The 16605-nt window shown below is 43.1% G+C and overlaps 1 protein-coding gene and 1 long non-coding RNA gene across 4 annotated transcripts in view; one reads left to right on the top strand and one right to left on the bottom strand.

Annotated features, from left to right (window-relative positions):
• Positions 1-16605, bottom strand: part of pde2a (phosphodiesterase 2A) — a 172568-nt gene that overhangs the window by 25429 nt on the left and 130534 nt on the right. For 2 of the 3 annotated variants that reach the window (XM_085245343.1, XM_085245345.1), the window contains exons 3-9: positions 7361-7450; positions 7018-7106; positions 4190-4299; positions 3342-3391; positions 3052-3111; positions 2550-2706; positions 1952-2004 (exon numbers count right to left, since the gene is read on the bottom strand). In XM_085245343.1, the coding sequence (XP_085101469.1) occupies positions 1952-2004; positions 2550-2706; positions 3052-3111; positions 3342-3391; positions 4190-4299; positions 7018-7106; positions 7361-7450 (609 nt within the window). Of the gene's footprint in view, positions 1-1951; positions 2005-2549; positions 2707-3051; positions 3112-3341; positions 3392-4169; positions 4300-7017; positions 7107-7360; positions 7451-16605 lie in introns of those variants that run through there. The other variant, XM_085245346.1, reaches the window with a different exon arrangement.
• LOC146559416 (uncharacterized) lies at positions 6084-14110 on the top strand. Its single transcript, XR_014888337.1, has 3 exons — positions 6084-6208; positions 6316-6467; positions 7314-14110. It is a non-coding gene; the product is annotated as an uncharacterized LOC146559416 (long non-coding RNA).

The raw sequence follows: 16605 nt of genomic DNA, 5'->3' as shown, positions 1-16605 counted from the left end.
AGATAAGAAATCGGCGGACAGTGAAAAATGACTGCTCCCGGGGCGTGGTGAGAATTCAAACTGATTTTTGCAGTAGATTAAAATCTGGAATGAAATTAGGTTTTTATTACGCTAAACAGACGGGATTTATTCAAGTACATTTTTAGCGTAAGCCCCGCAGTTAGCTGTGATTTTCCAAGATGGACAAACAGAAGAAAATCACATTTGGTGTCTGCGTGTGTGTAAATTAAAGTGTGTGTGTGTGTGCTCAAGCTCCCTGAAGCTGTTGCTCTGTTGCAACCAATTTCCCGCTGCTGTCTGTGATGAAAACATTTCATTCACATTCATAGACTGAAAATACACTCTGAGCCGTACACGCCCCTGCGCGCACACTGCTACAAACATATACACGCACACACACACACACACACATATGCAGCAGCGCTTCCTCACACAGCATTCTTCTCCGTAATCCACCGAGCTGGATGGAGAAGAAGCAGAACAGGAATAAACGGCAGCCACTGCCAACACATTTGCCCCCCAGTCTCTCACACACACATGTGCACGCACACAAAGCACGCTGCTGCACCCTCATATAATAATAAGCCCCTCCAACCCCTTTTTCAAAATGCTGTTAATACCATAAGAGCTGCCCCGAGCTCTTCCCACCCGAAAAAAACCACGATTCTTCAGAAGCAACAATCCCGTGCTCCTCTTCCCTCTCCTCTCCCCTGTGCCCTCACCCCATTATTTTTACAACTGTAAAAATAAACAAATAGACAAAAACAAATCATGTCGGATTTAACATGCATCTTTAAAAGCCCTGCAGTCTATTTTGCACCACCGCAGCCTCTCTCCCTCGCTCTCATCTGTGAGACAGATGGATGAAGAAAAGAAAAGTCCAATGCAGATTCAGGGGCATAAAAGGATGCAGGCCGCGCTGCCGTTGTTCAGCACCGCTGAGCTGGTCCCAGGGTAGCACAAGTTGCACAGAAGGTCAGGTAGGTTTGACTTAAGCGCTTACAGAGAGAAATATCCACCTCGCTTTACGCTGGTTTTCAGAGCAACCTTTGCTATCCGTGTCCTCAAAGACAGCATCTATAATTTCTGCTGCGCAGGGACGCCGGTAACAGCAGCTAATGGTAAATGAGTTCATCTGATAGCGTCCGCCTGCTAGTGCATGTTCTCATTTTAGAAACATAATAGAAAATGAGGAAAAACAGTTGTCGAAGGAAAGCAGCGGGGTTCACTTGGTTCCTTTAACTAAATTAAAAATACTCGGAATACCTGAAACTCCGAGTATGTTAGGGCCGCAATTATTCCGACTATTATGAGATTATGAGTTGCAGCAGTGCTCGCGATTAGAAATCGCTGATGGTTTTATTTTTCCTTTTCATGTGAGGACAAAAGACTGTGTTAACATTTTCTTTTACTAAACTCTGAAGTAAAGAATCGCGTCCCTGGATCCATCAAACTTCCTTGGATGGACTGCAGCTCTGTCCATTTGATGCAGCATAACCTTCAAATTTCTCTACTTTCTCTTGCTTTATTCTCTCTCTCGCCCTCTCTTATCTTCTTCTTCTGTGAATATTTCCATACATTTGAATTGTAGCCAGAGTCCCGCTGACTACAATTTTATGACTACCGTGGCTGAAGCTTGATAACTCTGCTCTCTCTCACGGCTCTCTGCACAGCTCCTCCTTCCCTGCAATCAATCTCTACACCTCTCGCTCTGCTCCCCTGGCTTCAGAGAGTGTATCATATAAGAAGGGTGCGCACATTAAGGGGAGACTAATGGAGTAATTGTGTGACAATAAGCTTGTAGTAAAAATAATGACAGGAAGAGAGGTAGAAATCACCGGGAAGGATTTTATGTCTTGAATGTACTGTACATATTTAACACACAGTGTGTGTGTGTGTGCAGGTTGTGTGTGTGTGTGTGAAAGTGCATGAGTGATCTCAACCCACTTACATAATTGATGACTTTAAGCTGGAGAGAGGCTGCATCAAGGTCATAGAGCTCACCTAAAAGAGAGAGGGAGACAGAGAGAGAGAGAGAGGATGACGGGAGGAAAAACCAGCGTAGAGCAAGGTCAGAGTGGCGTTAAGGAAGAGTGGGAATGCAGAGCATGTACGCAAGTGGACAGAAAGCAATCCAGGGAGAGATACACTGAGACAGCGAGGTCAGGGAAGGAGCGGGACTAATAATGAAGACAAGACATGGGATGGAGGGCTGCCCGGACTGCAGATGAAGACAGAAGGAAAAGAAGTGAACCCCCCCCCCCCCCCCACACACACAAAAAACCCCCAAAACAACTAAAGACACTAAATGCAACCCACATTTTTTGACAGTTATCAGGGAACAAACAAGATTGATGCGTATGTGTGAAGAAATAGCATTAAGCATGAGATTTAAAACAATGCTTTGTGTTTTCATCCACCTCCAGCTCCATTATTATATCCCACCTCTCATATACGTATATGCATGTGTGCATGAGTTTGTTGTTTTCTCAGAGAAGAGTGAAAGAGGCAGAGATGAAATAACGTCTGTAAAGTGTGTGTGTGCGTACCACAGAGCTGCAGGATGTTGCGGTCCAGCTCGCAGTAGTCCTGTTCTGAGACGTTGAGGGGCAGCAGTGCATTGTGGGACTGTAGTGGAGAAGGGCTGAGAGGAGGCCTCTGGTAGGATGTCTGAACAGCTTGGACCCGCACACATGCCACCGAGGCCTGCGACACCACGTGGACGTAAAAAGATCAATTATAACCTCTGTTTAATCATCATCTATTTAACATTATACACAAGATTTGGATCCGTAAAACAATACAAATGTAAAATTGGTGCATATCAATACCACAGACTATAGTTAAGGAATAGAAAATAACATCAAGGCTTGTACAGATAGATGTTAATACTTGTTTGACAACCAGTGTTTCCTAATTTCCTAACACAGCAGAGCACACGCATGTATGCTGTTATTCTTTCTTTGGTAAAACACCGTGCCAAAGAGTGTCGATTCACTAAAGAGCACCGTAGCTGCTGCCAGGCTGTTTTTTTCGCAGGAGCAAGCTTACATGTTTTTCCAGCACGCTCAGATGCAGTTCATCCTGATCAGATAGTGGACCGCAGCCCACCTGCAATACAAAAACACACACACAGAGTGGAAAATCAACAAAATGCTATTCAGTGGAGCTGGTGGTGCGAGCTGTGTGGTCTCTGTGGAGAACTGACTTCACATATGGCGCACGACTGAAAAAATCTGCCTTTTGCTTCTTTAATAGGAGAACTTAGAGGTAATGACCTTCTCTGCTGCAACTGGTTTTGTTACTTTGGATGATTCATTTTTTGTCCTTGACTGACTCACCAGTAAGACAGCGATGACCTTGTCCTGCTCCAAGATAGGAATGACAACAGCTGAAAGAAAGAAAGAAGAGCATTCAGAACACATCATGAATTTATTCAGAGGTCTTTTAATCGTCCTTTAGTTTTCCGTCCATGCCCTTGTCTAGCTCCTAATCTTATTTGTTCGCCCCCACATGTTCTTGTGCTACATATGCAAGAGAAAATTATGGTACAAAGTACACCTGATGTCCTTGCATAATACTTTTTCTTCCTCTGTTCTTTAATTTGTTTTTCTCATCTTTAACAACAACTTATCCTAATGAGCAAAATAAAAGTCATCACCGAGGTGTGTGCTGCTGCGCGTGTGGACAGCAGAGGACAAAACAAACAGAATGATGGGTTTAGTTCTTTGGTGCCAGGCTAACTCTTTCCCTGCATCATTATTATGATGGGTGTTCAGTATTATGTATCGATTCGCACAGTGCAGAGTGGTCATGCATGTGTACTTTAGGGTCTATAATTAACCTAACAAAACTAAACGTGATATTTTGCGTGTATTCGCTCGTCTCCATTTGCTCTTCTGCATTTTTTCCTCATCACAGACCTCTCGCTGCTTTTTTTAGTCCTCTTGTCCAGCTTTTCGTGCCCACACGGCTCCATGCTTTTCCCTCGGCAACCATAGCCTCTCGCTACTTCCCTCTCTATCTCCTCATACTTGTTTTTTTCCTCCCACGTTCTCACATCTCTCTGCTCTCATGCACGCAAGCGAGCTCCCGCGCACATGCACACACTGCATGAACAAGGACATGCTGGGCACTTTGTCTGTCCGCTAGCAACATTAAAGCCCTACCCTTCAAAACATAACCACACCTCTTCTGTGTGCTGGTAACGGCGCTGCGAGGCAGATTCTGTACTTCTCTGGCAGTTCGGATGGAGGAAGGCCGGTGCACTGACATCGTTTCAGCTGGTCCGCGATGCTCCTGAAACAGATGTATGATAGATAGTTCAGTGTGACTCTGGTCTGAGACAGACGATTACCCGCGCCATATTCGAGACAAAAGGGAGGAGACAATCTGAAAGACAGCTGGAGCAAAAGGACAAACAAGCGGCAACATTATGAAACCAGATCTGTGCTGAATTCATTCATACTAACAAAAACACCTCTGAATAGCCCTATTATTCGTTGTGAAATTATAAACTCATTTGTGCATATGTGTGTATGTGTGCGAAAGAGCAAGCCAGGTGTGAAGCCAGGTGTGATGGCAAAGGTGTAGGTCTTTGTGGGTGTTACATTAAATAAAGAAGGCAGGTGTTTCATGCTAAAATATAGGACACTGGGGCAATTGTGTATTTTGGACCGGCTACCGCACGCAAACACAGTGCACGCCTTGTGTTAAAAGTGCACGAGCATAGAAAGCAACAGGAAGAGGAAGCAACACGGTTTCGCCCGTGCACACAGTTAGATTCAAGATGTATGTGCTTCAGATAATAATCGGTAAATCCCTCTGGCAGCCACACACACACGCACACACAGAGCAGCAGCCCCTCTGTAATGCACACAGGCTCTACAGAGTCTGAAATCCCTCAGAGCGTTGAAGCCAAATCTCTACATGGTGCATTGATTTAAAAATGCCCATTTTTCAAACTCACTGAGGAGTATTGCACTTCAGTCAAAAAACATTCTCATTGTACTTCACTACTGTGACAAATATAGTTGACCTTTGCGTAATGTATTTGGTTCAAAACAGCTTCTCTGGGTACAGCGGAGAGCAAAACAAATGACCCCGAGGTACTATGAACAATACTGTTATTTGCTGTTGTGTGTGTTCGTCTGACAGCACATGTGATGTTAAAATGTGTGTTTTAATGTTAACTAAAATTCTCAGTTTGCTATTGATCTGACACCAAGTAAATAAAGGGCCAGTATCACCAATACCGATACTTTTAACTACTTTAAAAGCACCTTATTTATGTCATTTCCCATATAACAATAACAATTCAGTGGTCTACACACTGAACTTGGAGGATAGCAGTTTGTTTGCATATCAGATGACAGTTGCAAATGCTTCTGCTTAATCTATAATGTAAATCTTATTTGTCATAACTACTTAACCATCAAGACAAAAGGGGGGGAAACACTGATATTTAAATTGTTTCCAGGGGCTGAAAGGCTCCAGTTTAGCCCTGGACTCTTTTACTGCGGCGCCATGCTGATGTAATACATCATCTCACCCAGAAAAGTATGTCATACATATGGAGGGCAGCATATCCATCGTGGATCACTCATAGCAAGCAGGGTGGTCCCTCCGCTCTTCAGCTTAGAAGATGCGGCATCTACAACTTCCACAAAGAAGTTTTCATTGGTCAGACAACACTACCCCTGGCTCCATATTTAATGAGCTCCGGCCCAAAGAAGATGGCAACAAGTTTGAATCGTGTTTATTATCATATCCTTGCACTCTGGCCTGCAGCATTTTTCATTTGGCTTGTTTGGCTCACATATTGTGAGCACAACAAGTTGTTTAGAAGAGAAACCTTCAAGGAAGATTTCTTAGCTGAACTTGTTTAGGTTTATTTTTTCGCGTGGCTGTGCATGTGCGTCAAGGTCCACATAATGGGCTTGTATGTATTAGAAAGTAGGCTGGAACAGCATGGCCTTGCCTCTTATAAGGGTTCATTGAGTGTGTGTGTGTGTGTGTCAAGGACTTGATAACAGGCTTATATAAGCAGGTGAGTTGGAAGGAGAAAAAGTAACAAACTTCCCTGTAGCTCTTTTAATATCGCCACGATATCTCGTCCTGATAAATGCGAGTATGTGAGCGTTCGTCTGTGCGTGCGCTCAGGTGTTGTGTGTGCGCGTGTCCTTGTGCGCTGGTGCCTCGTGAGGAGGTTTGTGTGGCTTCCCGTTGTTCATGTGGCAATGAGGTGTTGGAAACGGGGTGGTTGTCTGACAAACAGACAGTTTCATCAATAATGTAGAATTGGTTTTTCCCCAGCGCCTCGGCAGCAGTCGCAGCAGCACATGGGGGTCGTGGAGCTTCGGGGAGCACTTAAGAGAGGAGAGGATCGGTGAGCCTCGCTGAGGGACCGGAGGCACTGTCACCTCGGCTATTAGCCCCGCAACGCTTCCACGGGAGAGGGATTGAAGGTGAGAGAGAAAGAGGAGCACGGGAAAGGGGGAGGGCGGTAGCTGTAGGCAGGAAGATCTAAACACAGGCAGCATAGTGCTTTGTGGCTCTTTGGGGGAAGATCAGGCTGAGAGGGAAAAGAGGGCAAAGATAGACTCATGCAGTGAGGTGGGAAGGTGGGAAAGCAGATGACAAAAGAGGAAAAAAGAAGCTGTCAGAGAGATGGGTGGGCGAGGAAGGGTAAAAAAAAGTGATGGGGTAAAAATCAAAGGCCAGGACAAAAACAGAGGAGGTCCTCTCTGTGTGTCACCTTATCTCTGTGCTGAGGAGGATGTGATTTTGGACCGAGTGGCTCACATTCATTTAGACGACACCTGTTTCTCACACAGAGGAAACATCCGTCTCCGTTTCCCCTCTACCCCTCCTCTTTGTTCTATTGCTTCTCGGGGTATCGCTGCCCTCAACAACAAATGCAGCAAATCAGTACACGGCGGTGATTCACTGAGACGAAACATCTGTGACTTGCCGCATAGAGAGAGAGAGACACACACAGACACAAGCAGCACACACCTGATTTTTCCCTCCTGTGGCAGCTCATGTGGCGGGTCGTCAGATAGTAGCCTCGAGTCTTCTTCCAGCAAGTAGACACATGCACACTCCTGGAATTAAAACACACCCGCGTATACATGCACGTTCATTTGTAAAATTAATCTGATTCTGATTAGTTTAATGAGCGATGAGCCTCATCCATTTGTAACAAGATTTGGTGCTCTGTTCCCTGGTCCTGTGTCAGGGCTGAGTACTGAGTACCACACCACTCTGAATACTAACAGGAAGCTTTTTCTTCTTCCTTCCCCTTCCTCTAGGTAATAATTTGAGGAAATTCCAATACGTGTGTGTTCTCATGCATTACCGTGCTGGGCAGCAGCTCCCGAACGCCATCTCGAAGGGCCACTCGCAGAGAGCGCGCATCCACAACTGCCGCCAGCCGCAGCAAGGCATCCTGGGGAGGAAAACAAAAACAGATGCCCTGATGTTTGTTGGGTTGTTTTTCTACGATCGTAAAGTGCAGCTCGGAAAACCCGAGGCCTTGGCTATCAATTTGTTTTCTTTGTGGGCACAAGGATTACACCGCAACAGCTCTTCCTCAGATATTTACCTTGGCAGGCTGCAAAGGACTCTGAAACAATATTTAAACTGTGTCACACTCAGTATATACTCAGCAAACTGCACCAGTTGGAGACACAAGTGTGGTACTTAGGAATGAACTGAGCTCGGATGTCACCAGGGAGTGGATTTTGCTCAACAAGGCGCTCGTTGCTTTTGTTTCATTTCAGAAAACAAAGCACTTGGCAATTCATTTGCACACTTTGGTAGGCAGCTGATTTATGAAACGAGTTAACACGTTGCAAGAAAATGTACATTCCTGGATGCTTTGTTATGCCTGATCAAATTCACCAAGAGCCTGTGAGAAATCATCTTTTTTTTTTTTTACTGCACTCTCAAATCTTTAAGAAAGACAAACTAAAAAATGCTCGCCTGAGGCTATGCAGGCTCTTACTCCTCTTCACGGTGGAGGCTGGCTCTCCTGTTTACAGGAGGTGGCATCTGACCACTCGCCACACAGAAAGCATTTCATCTGAGTTTCCATCCAGCTAACGCCTGACTGAACAGATACGCTCTTGTTTTAATCACTCCAAGCTGTCTTCAGCACAATGGCTTCCCTTTCATTCATGCCAGTAAATGTGAAACAACAGGTATTTTTCTTGTTTTTGCACCTTTTTGAGACAATGATTGCACATTGGGCTCTGAAAAAAAATGCCAGTCATCTACACCATTCCTGTGAGGACATGGTGTAAAGGAAAAACTGTTTGTACCTGATGTGAGCGGACCGACTTGACAGAGACGTATGAAGAATGAAAAAACAGAGCTTGAGAGAGAAGTTCAATCCTCACTGTCTCCACACACCAGGCTACCGGCTGGGTGTAGCGAACTGCAGAGGTAATTTTGATGTCAGAAAGGTTTAAGGGACGGGTGTTTCAGATACATTTCTATAAACAACCCCATTTGACGTCCAATATTGTCGTAAAAGGGACAATTCAACTGCAAGGCTTTTATAGCTCTTTTCGGTCCTCTGAAATACACACTTTGATAAAAATGAGATTAAAAAACAGGGTCGAGGAATGGAGGAGTACACAAACAGGGGAGCAGATCTCAGATGAAAGGGACCGTATAGTTTGAGGTCCTGCAAAATTGAGGTTTTTACCTTCCGCAAACGCTACAACGAAGCACCTCTGCATCTCCCGCCTCAGCTTTACCAGAAACGGCTATAAATTCCCACCATAGGCATAATTATTCTCTGTGTGAAGTCTACTTAAATCCTTACCAGTTCCAGTGATCACACTGCATTATCATTACATTTAACCGTGGTCTACAGAAACATCTCAGCGGGACTTCAAAATCTGATCAAAGCAAAGGAAAACACAGAGGGAAATCTCAAAGGCTTTAAATGCTCCTGCTTTAAAACTGTGTGCTGAATATGAATGGGGAAGAATACACAGAGCTCGAAACCACCAGATCTTCTTCTTCCAGTTGTTCATGACAAAGCTGCTAGTGACACGGCGCAACTGAAAGGAAGAGCATCTTGTTTCTTTTGGGCGTTCAAGAGCACGAAGGTATCGAACGCTGGGCGTGCCGCGGGCTCAGCGCTCTAACGAGGCAGTCTTATGTCCTTTTCGCCTCATTTTGATACCTCACTTCTAGCGGTTTTACCGCTCTCTGTTGGTTGCGACTGATGCTGAACATGGATGAGGAGGGAGGAGGACATGTTTTTTTGCAGGTCTGTGTGTGTGTGTCAAATGTCAAGGAGGAGAGGAGACGAAAAGGGGGGAGATGGAGAGAGAGTGGAGAGCGCTGTCATGCCTGAGCGCTCAGTGTTGGTTATTACATATGATTAGATAGGATTAAATGTGATTAGCTTTGATCACTCAATCAGCCGGCCCGAGTGCTGTTGTAATGAAGTTGGAGCTCTGCCAGCCCATGTGTGAGTGTGTGTCTGAGAGTGTTTTGTATCCTAAGTTGCAGATTGTGAAATACTCGCACAAATCCCAGTAAGTAATGTGTTGGCTGTGGAGCAGACAAACAATGAACGTCTCTCTGGCTTCCATCCTCCCCGCGCTGATGCTGTCAGGAACGACGACAGCGTTTGTGGCTGTAACAGATTTATGCCTCGGTAAATGTCACACTCTGCACTTTGACCTTTCGCAATAATTTCTTTCCATATACCTCAAACCATCTGTTTTATTAATTTACCTCCTTCTCCGCCCATCATTGCGCATTTACACACACCCACACAGATTCCTTCAGGTATGCATACATATCCTGCCACCCACTCAAGCAGGACCTGAAGACACGAGATGATGCCGATGATTTTTTCTTTAAATGATACAATTTCTAGTTTTTATTATCTGGTGTTTCTTCCCGGGGACTGAAAGAAGACGTTTATTTAGTTGAGCTGGTTTTTAACCGTTCCTCCTCACAGAGAGGATGATGCAATCCTGAATCATGGGGGAGATCAAAATTGAAATGAAAACAGCGATTGTGATTTCATTACAGTAACAGCGTTCTCTAATGCCGGTTCAGTTTATGTGAATTTGGCTACAGCTTTTATCTAAATTGATCTGAAAATGCTTTACAGAACAAATATTTGATCATCAGCCATCACCAAAATGGCAAATGCGTTGCTTTGATTTAATTATCAGAAAAATATTCCCATAGATTTGATATTCATTCAACTCATTGCATTACTGTCATGTTTGAATTTGTTTCAGGATTGCACTCATCTCAAGCAGGTTGCACTGCCCTTTTGTGTCTGTACATGCAGCATCATGATTATTCTTAAATCCACCTTTCCTCAACATCTCTCTTAATTTCCTCCGTGTACCAGACTTTAAATTTTTATGTTAATCTTCAGGTTTCTCCTCCTCTCATGGGGATGTAGTCTTTGTTGTCGTCTTTATCTGCAGTTATTTTAATCACTTGAAGCACTCTTCTGAAGGGCACCTTTGATCAGCATAACCAAATGCATTCTTTTCTCTTTTTATCGTTCTCACATCGTCACATCACCCATGTCTTGTTGTTTTTTTTTAAAGAAACGGCAGTAATGGCGGTGTCAAATACTCCAGTTAACCTCAACTGCAGCACAAAAAACAAAAAACTATAACTGACAGAGAAAGTTGAGGGCAACGCATTCATGGTGTGAATCCACCACGTCCCAAAGGTGCTCTGTTGCATTGAGGTCATGTGACTTGAGTACAGTGAAATCAGTGTCATGTTCAAGAAACCAGTTTGAGATCATTTGAGCTTTGTGCGTTTTCCTGCTGGAAGAGCCATCATAGGATGGTACACTGTGGTCAAGAAGGGATGTACGTGGTCAGCAACAACGCCTGCGGTGTTTAAATTATGTTCATTAAGCCCTAAGAGGTCCAAATTGTGCCAAGAAAATATCCCCCACATTGTAACACCACCACCAGCCGGAGCCGTTGATACAAAACAGGCTGGATCCATGCTTTCATGTTGTTTGTGCCAAATTCTTACCCTACAATTGAAAGTCACAGCAGAAATTGAGACTGGGCATTATCATCCAGAGAACTGCAGCACATTAGATATTTTCTCTTTTTCAGACCCTGCAGATGGTTGTGTGGGGAGATCTCAGCATACAACCCTGTATGTTCAAAGTGACTTAAATCACCTTTCTTTCCCCCTTTTAATGCTCAGTTTGAACATCAGCAGGTCGTCTTGACCATCTCTACACATCTATATATATACATACTGAGTCTGATTGGCTGATTAGATATTTGCTTAACAATGAGTTGAACAGTTGTACCTAATGAGCCTAATGATTTCCTGCAGGGAAGCTATTGTAATGTAGGCAGAAAGTGTGTCTAAAGCCTTTCCTGCGATGGCTATTTACTTTTAATATTCTCGACACTTAAGCCTGAGACATTCTCATCAAGTTTCTTGGTGACTTATGCAAAATAATGAAAACATAGTGGTCAAGCGTAAGGTAGCAAGGAAATTACATTACAGAGAAGCGGAGCTTGAGTATCGAATGAAAAAAGGCTCCTGCTCATCATCGTTAGGCTGCTGTCAGACAGAATTTTCAGATTGTTACAGTCTGTTTCCATCAGCCATTCGGTGGAGTTAAAGGAATCAAAGGTACGAACTCAGATGCCGGAAAAGGAAAAGAAAAAAGCAGCATTTCATTCAGTGATGTCCCCGAACTACAGCAGTCATAAATTTGAGTTAATAGAGAGGGAGCCAGACATTTGCAGAATAACTCCAGGAGGACATCTCACTGAAAAGTTTAATTAAGTCTACACGGACAGAGCTGTAGCTAGCAGGGTAAAGCCAAATCAAGCTCTGTATAATGTCGAGATAATTTCCTGTTGAGCAGAACTAGATCAGATAATATTTGCACATTCTTTCTAACGTTTATTTTGGCTGCCTGGTGAGGAGGGATGCTTTTTTCCCGGGTCATACATTATTTGGAGTTGCATTTCTATATTAAAATCAACTCTTCTGACGTTGCCTGATTTGTACACATTTTATATTTTGCATTATTTCCAGCTGATTATAGCAAAATGATATCGGCAAGCTGATTGAACCGGCTATGTGAGTCTGCTCTCGCTGCTCTGGATGTATTTCTGCTCCAGCGGCGAAAGCATAATTGCACGTTCGCTGCCGGTTGTGCTCTCTGAGGGACTCTTCATATGAATCCAGCAACAACAGCAGTGTGTGAAAGGCTGAAGAGGAAACAGATTTATGCCCCCAGGGAGAGTAGCATCATATATTTGATGAACACTGAAAAGGGAAAAAAGAAGTGAGTGGTGTTGGTAATATAACAGGTAAAAGTGAGAGAAAGATCCCTAATGGCCCACTGTATTTCATTTAAGTAAAGACAGACGAAAGCCTCAGTTGAGACAGGAGCTTGTAAGAGACGACCTGACTCCTCATTGTCCTATATTATTGTTTTATATCTGATAAAAAATGTCTTAAATTACTGAAAGTGTTCCAGGGCCTCAACCGACATCTCCAAGCCTTTATTAATGACTGGATTCTGCTGAAAATAACATAAAATAAATTTATAATAATATGAAGACATAGTTCTGTGTTCCTGCAGTACTTATGGAAAGGAACACGGCTGAATATAAGAGTGAAAAAGCCATTTTCTTTCCACTTGAAACGAGTTCCAGAGCAGTCTAATCTAATGAAGTGCTGAACATAGATGGAGAGAGCGTGGATGTCTTTAAAAGATTGTCCCAGTGGTTATGTGTGGTATTCCAACTAAAACACCTAAACCAGCGGCCCCAAACCTTTTTTTTGCGCCACTGACTGGTTTATGTCTGACAATATTTTCATGGACAGGCCTTTAAGGTGTCGCAGATAAACACAACAAAATAAAACCAGTAATAGTACCAAAAAAAGAAGATTTATTCATAACACATGTGAAAAGACCCAGGGAAACCGAGTTAACAATAAAAACTGACAAAAACCCTGAAAACCATAGATTTCACACCCGAGCTTCAACTCTCGTGGCCCGGTACCAAACAACTCACGGACTGGTAACGGTCCGTGGCCCGGGCGGTTGGGGACCGCTGACCTAAACCCTTTATAGATATCCCATTTATAAGAGGCACTTGTATCTCTAATACCATATATTCATTTTAAAACTGTGTAAATGGTGTAAATAAGACGCACCAGTGGTGAGTTGTCATATGGTAGCAGAAAAAAAATGAAGCCAGAATTCATAGAGTACAGAAAAGAGGAAATCACAGTGGTAAGCAAGAGGAGCTCTTAAGATCTGCTCTGATTTTCTCTTGCAAAATCTCTGGAGCCAGTAGAAAGTGAAGCAGAAATGAGGGAATTGTAGGTGGCCTGAGGTTGTGGTGGTTACAAGAAGGTCCTGGGCTTGAATCCTGCTGCTTGGAGCCTCTCTGTGTGGAGTTTGAATGTTCTCTTAGTGTCTGTGTGGGCTTTCTCCTACAGTCCAAAGATATGCATATGTTAGATAAAACCCTTAATGCCTAGTGTTTTTAAATAATAAACATTGTGAAAGGGTTTAATAAACACTTCATTTTTGAAAAATTTAAAATTTCTTGCAATTATTTCATGGTTCAGGCTTTAGAGGGCGGAACAGTTGGGTCCGACCTCACTGATGGGAGTGCAAAATCGAATGGCCCTTGACATGTTGTTGGTGGAGAAAGGGGGCGTATGTGCCATGTTCGGAGACATGTGTTGTACCTTTATCCCCAACAACACTGCCCCAGATGGCTCAGTAACTCGAGCTCTGGAAGGGCTGAAAACTCTGTCTAAAACTATGCATGAACACTCAGGAATCGATAACCTGCTGGAGAGCTGGATGACATCCGTGTTCGGACAATGGAAAGGGTTTGTGATGTCTGTAATGCTTTCTATTGCATCATTTCTAGGGATATTGGTGACTTGTGGTTGTTGTCTCATTCCTTGTGCCAGAGGATTGTTGGAAAAGGAAATCACGAGGGCAGTGGACCCCGGAGCGGTGATCCCGATGTCCATGATGCCATTGATGGAGCTAGAAGTAACTGAGGGGGCCAAGGAGTGACACAACAAACGGTGTGGTTCCCGAGAGAGGGATTTTATTGCTACAATATATCCTGCATCATTAATAATATCATCTATAGTATAGATACTGCATTAAGATGTTCATTAAAACCTGCCGGCCTCACATTAACCTTTTATTACAGGTGCAGCCATAATAATTGTACACACACATTGCATTTTGTGCTTATTAAAGAGTTGAAGTTCAGTCAATTAAGGAAAGGTCATAAGCCTCGTTCGGCGCGATGTCCGGACGATCTATTGTGTAAGTGACTTGGAGCTACAGAAGGTTAAAGCTGCATACACGCCTATAAAACACATATAATACATACAATCTAGAAACAGGCCTGAGCAAAGGCCTGAATGCATTCAGCAACCTGTTGCATTTGAGTTTGCTTAGTAACAGATGACAGAAGATGTGTCAGAGAGGAGGACAAGTCCACGGGGGCCTTCAGGGCCTGAAGTCAGCGCCATATTTGGAAAAGATGCTAGAAAGAGGAACTTCTGTGTCTGCCTTTAGCTCTAAAAATTGATCATTGTCTGTAAACGATGCACATAATGTTCTCAAGATGCAAATAATGTTCTTATAACGCGTGAAGGGGCGTTAACCCTGACATTATAAAAAGCCATTGTCTGTGTATTTTGGGCGAAGAAGTCCGCTGATGTGATGCTGTGTGCTTCTTCCCACACGTGTGTTCTTAATAAACTCTTCATCTGATTGCACATCTGATTTTGGTTTGTTTTTGTGCCACATTTTCGAATTCGGGACACTAGTGAGTCTACATTGGCTGCAGGTGTGAATGTGGACATGATTGGTCGTCTGTCTTTGTGTCACTCCTGTGACAGGCTGGTGTCCTGTCCATGGTGTACCCCAGCTCCTGCCCTGTAACAGCTGAGATAGGCTTCAGCGCCCCACATGACCATAAACTGGATAAGTGGGAGAAAAATGAAGGCAAATCTTGGTTCGATATTTAGCATAAAAAAATTTCTCACAAACATTAAAAAAAAAAGACTTTGTGTACTTCATAACTGCAAAGCAGCCACCTGCAAGTGCTGATAAGACAAAGACAATAGGGGACTGGAAGGGAGCGATGTAGTGCATACCCCACTATTTGGCTTTAATTTTGTTATTCTAACCTTAATCCGTTTGCTGAGGCCGTTTCACACTTGTTGGACCCGAGGAGTCTGGCTGGGGGGCGGAGATTATCTCTGATAGCGTAGTTACTGGTGGTCCCTGCACACGCTGTGCTCAGTGTGCACACAGCACGCCGGAGAAACGGAGCACTCTTAACTGCATCTTAGTTAAAAAAAATCATTTTCTTTTACTGCTTTTTTCATAGTAACGCACAGTTTATTTGTGTGTTTAAGAAAAACATAAACCAATGTTAGATCATAAATGATTGTAACGTTTTTATCACTTTGACGGGATGAAATTAAATGGGTAGATATAAAAACAATTACAGGGCTGTAAGCGCATCCCTGGGATTGTTTGGGGAACTCTTCACAATACATCACCAACAGCAAACAAGGTCAGGCTTTACTCTTTGTATTGTGGATTTTTGATCCATAGAAAGTTTGTGTCATGGTCCTGAATTTTCTCTACAGTCGATGTAATCTGGGGGGGGTGTGTGTCCAAATCACATGACCAATTTAAGATGACCTAGAGGCAGCACAAAAGTGCAGACAATGGTTTTAAAAGCCTAACAGGATGGTTTTGTATCATTTTCTGAATCACATTTAATTGTATATTTTAGATCATCTCGACAGATATTTGGGATTCATGTATTTGTTTTAGTTTGATCTTGCTAAGCATCATTTGCTAGTAGTGGTTGGTGCTGCTCTCCCTGACTGACTCTTAGTTTGTGATTGTTTACAATCGTCCATCGCATCTTAAAATCTTGAGCCTCAGTTCTGTTTCAGTTCCTGTTTTGGCTTTAATATCCTGCTCACGGTTTAATCTATCTCTTCTATTAGTTTTACTTCCCTGTATGTTGTTGTTTGGCTTTAGTTCAGCTGTGTCTCCCAGGTGTCTCTACTCAATCACCCCTGTGCGTGTATACATAGTCCTGTCACGCCCTTAATCTTTGTCTTGAGTCTTGAGTGTATGTTTCCATTCAGTGCGTCCCTCAGTCCCCTGTGCCTTAGAGTTTGTTTAGATTTCCTTTTCATATTTCTTGTTTGTATTTCACATTTTTTGTGTGTTCTGGGCCTTATGACAGTCAACTATTCGTATTAAACTGCATATTTAACAAAAGGATACTAAAAGGTCCTGACGGAGCATCCTTTGGTGTAAAAGCTATCCCTGGAAATTTTGGTCTTTTATGTTTTTTTAAATTCCTTTACACATCCATCTAAAAAGGAAATATTAGCACTGAAATGAAAAACCAATTTAAACCAATTTAGTGTTGGTTTAAATTAGCTACATTAACCTTGAATAATGATTGTTTGAGACTTCTAAGCCATCAGTGTGACATATGTAAATTAATATTTAATTAATCTAAAAAATGAACACTTTATTTT

Source organism: Mchenga conophoros, linkage group LG14 (genome assembly GCF_057382185.1).
Source record: "Mchenga conophoros isolate Kocher_MC1m ecotype Shallow Benthic linkage group LG14, M_conophoros_male_GT1.1, whole genome shotgun sequence".
NCBI lineage: Eukaryota > Metazoa > Chordata > Actinopteri > Cichliformes > Cichlidae > Mchenga > Mchenga conophoros.
Note: the sequence above shows the minus strand (reverse complement) of the source record. Positions and strands in the feature narration are given on the sequence as shown.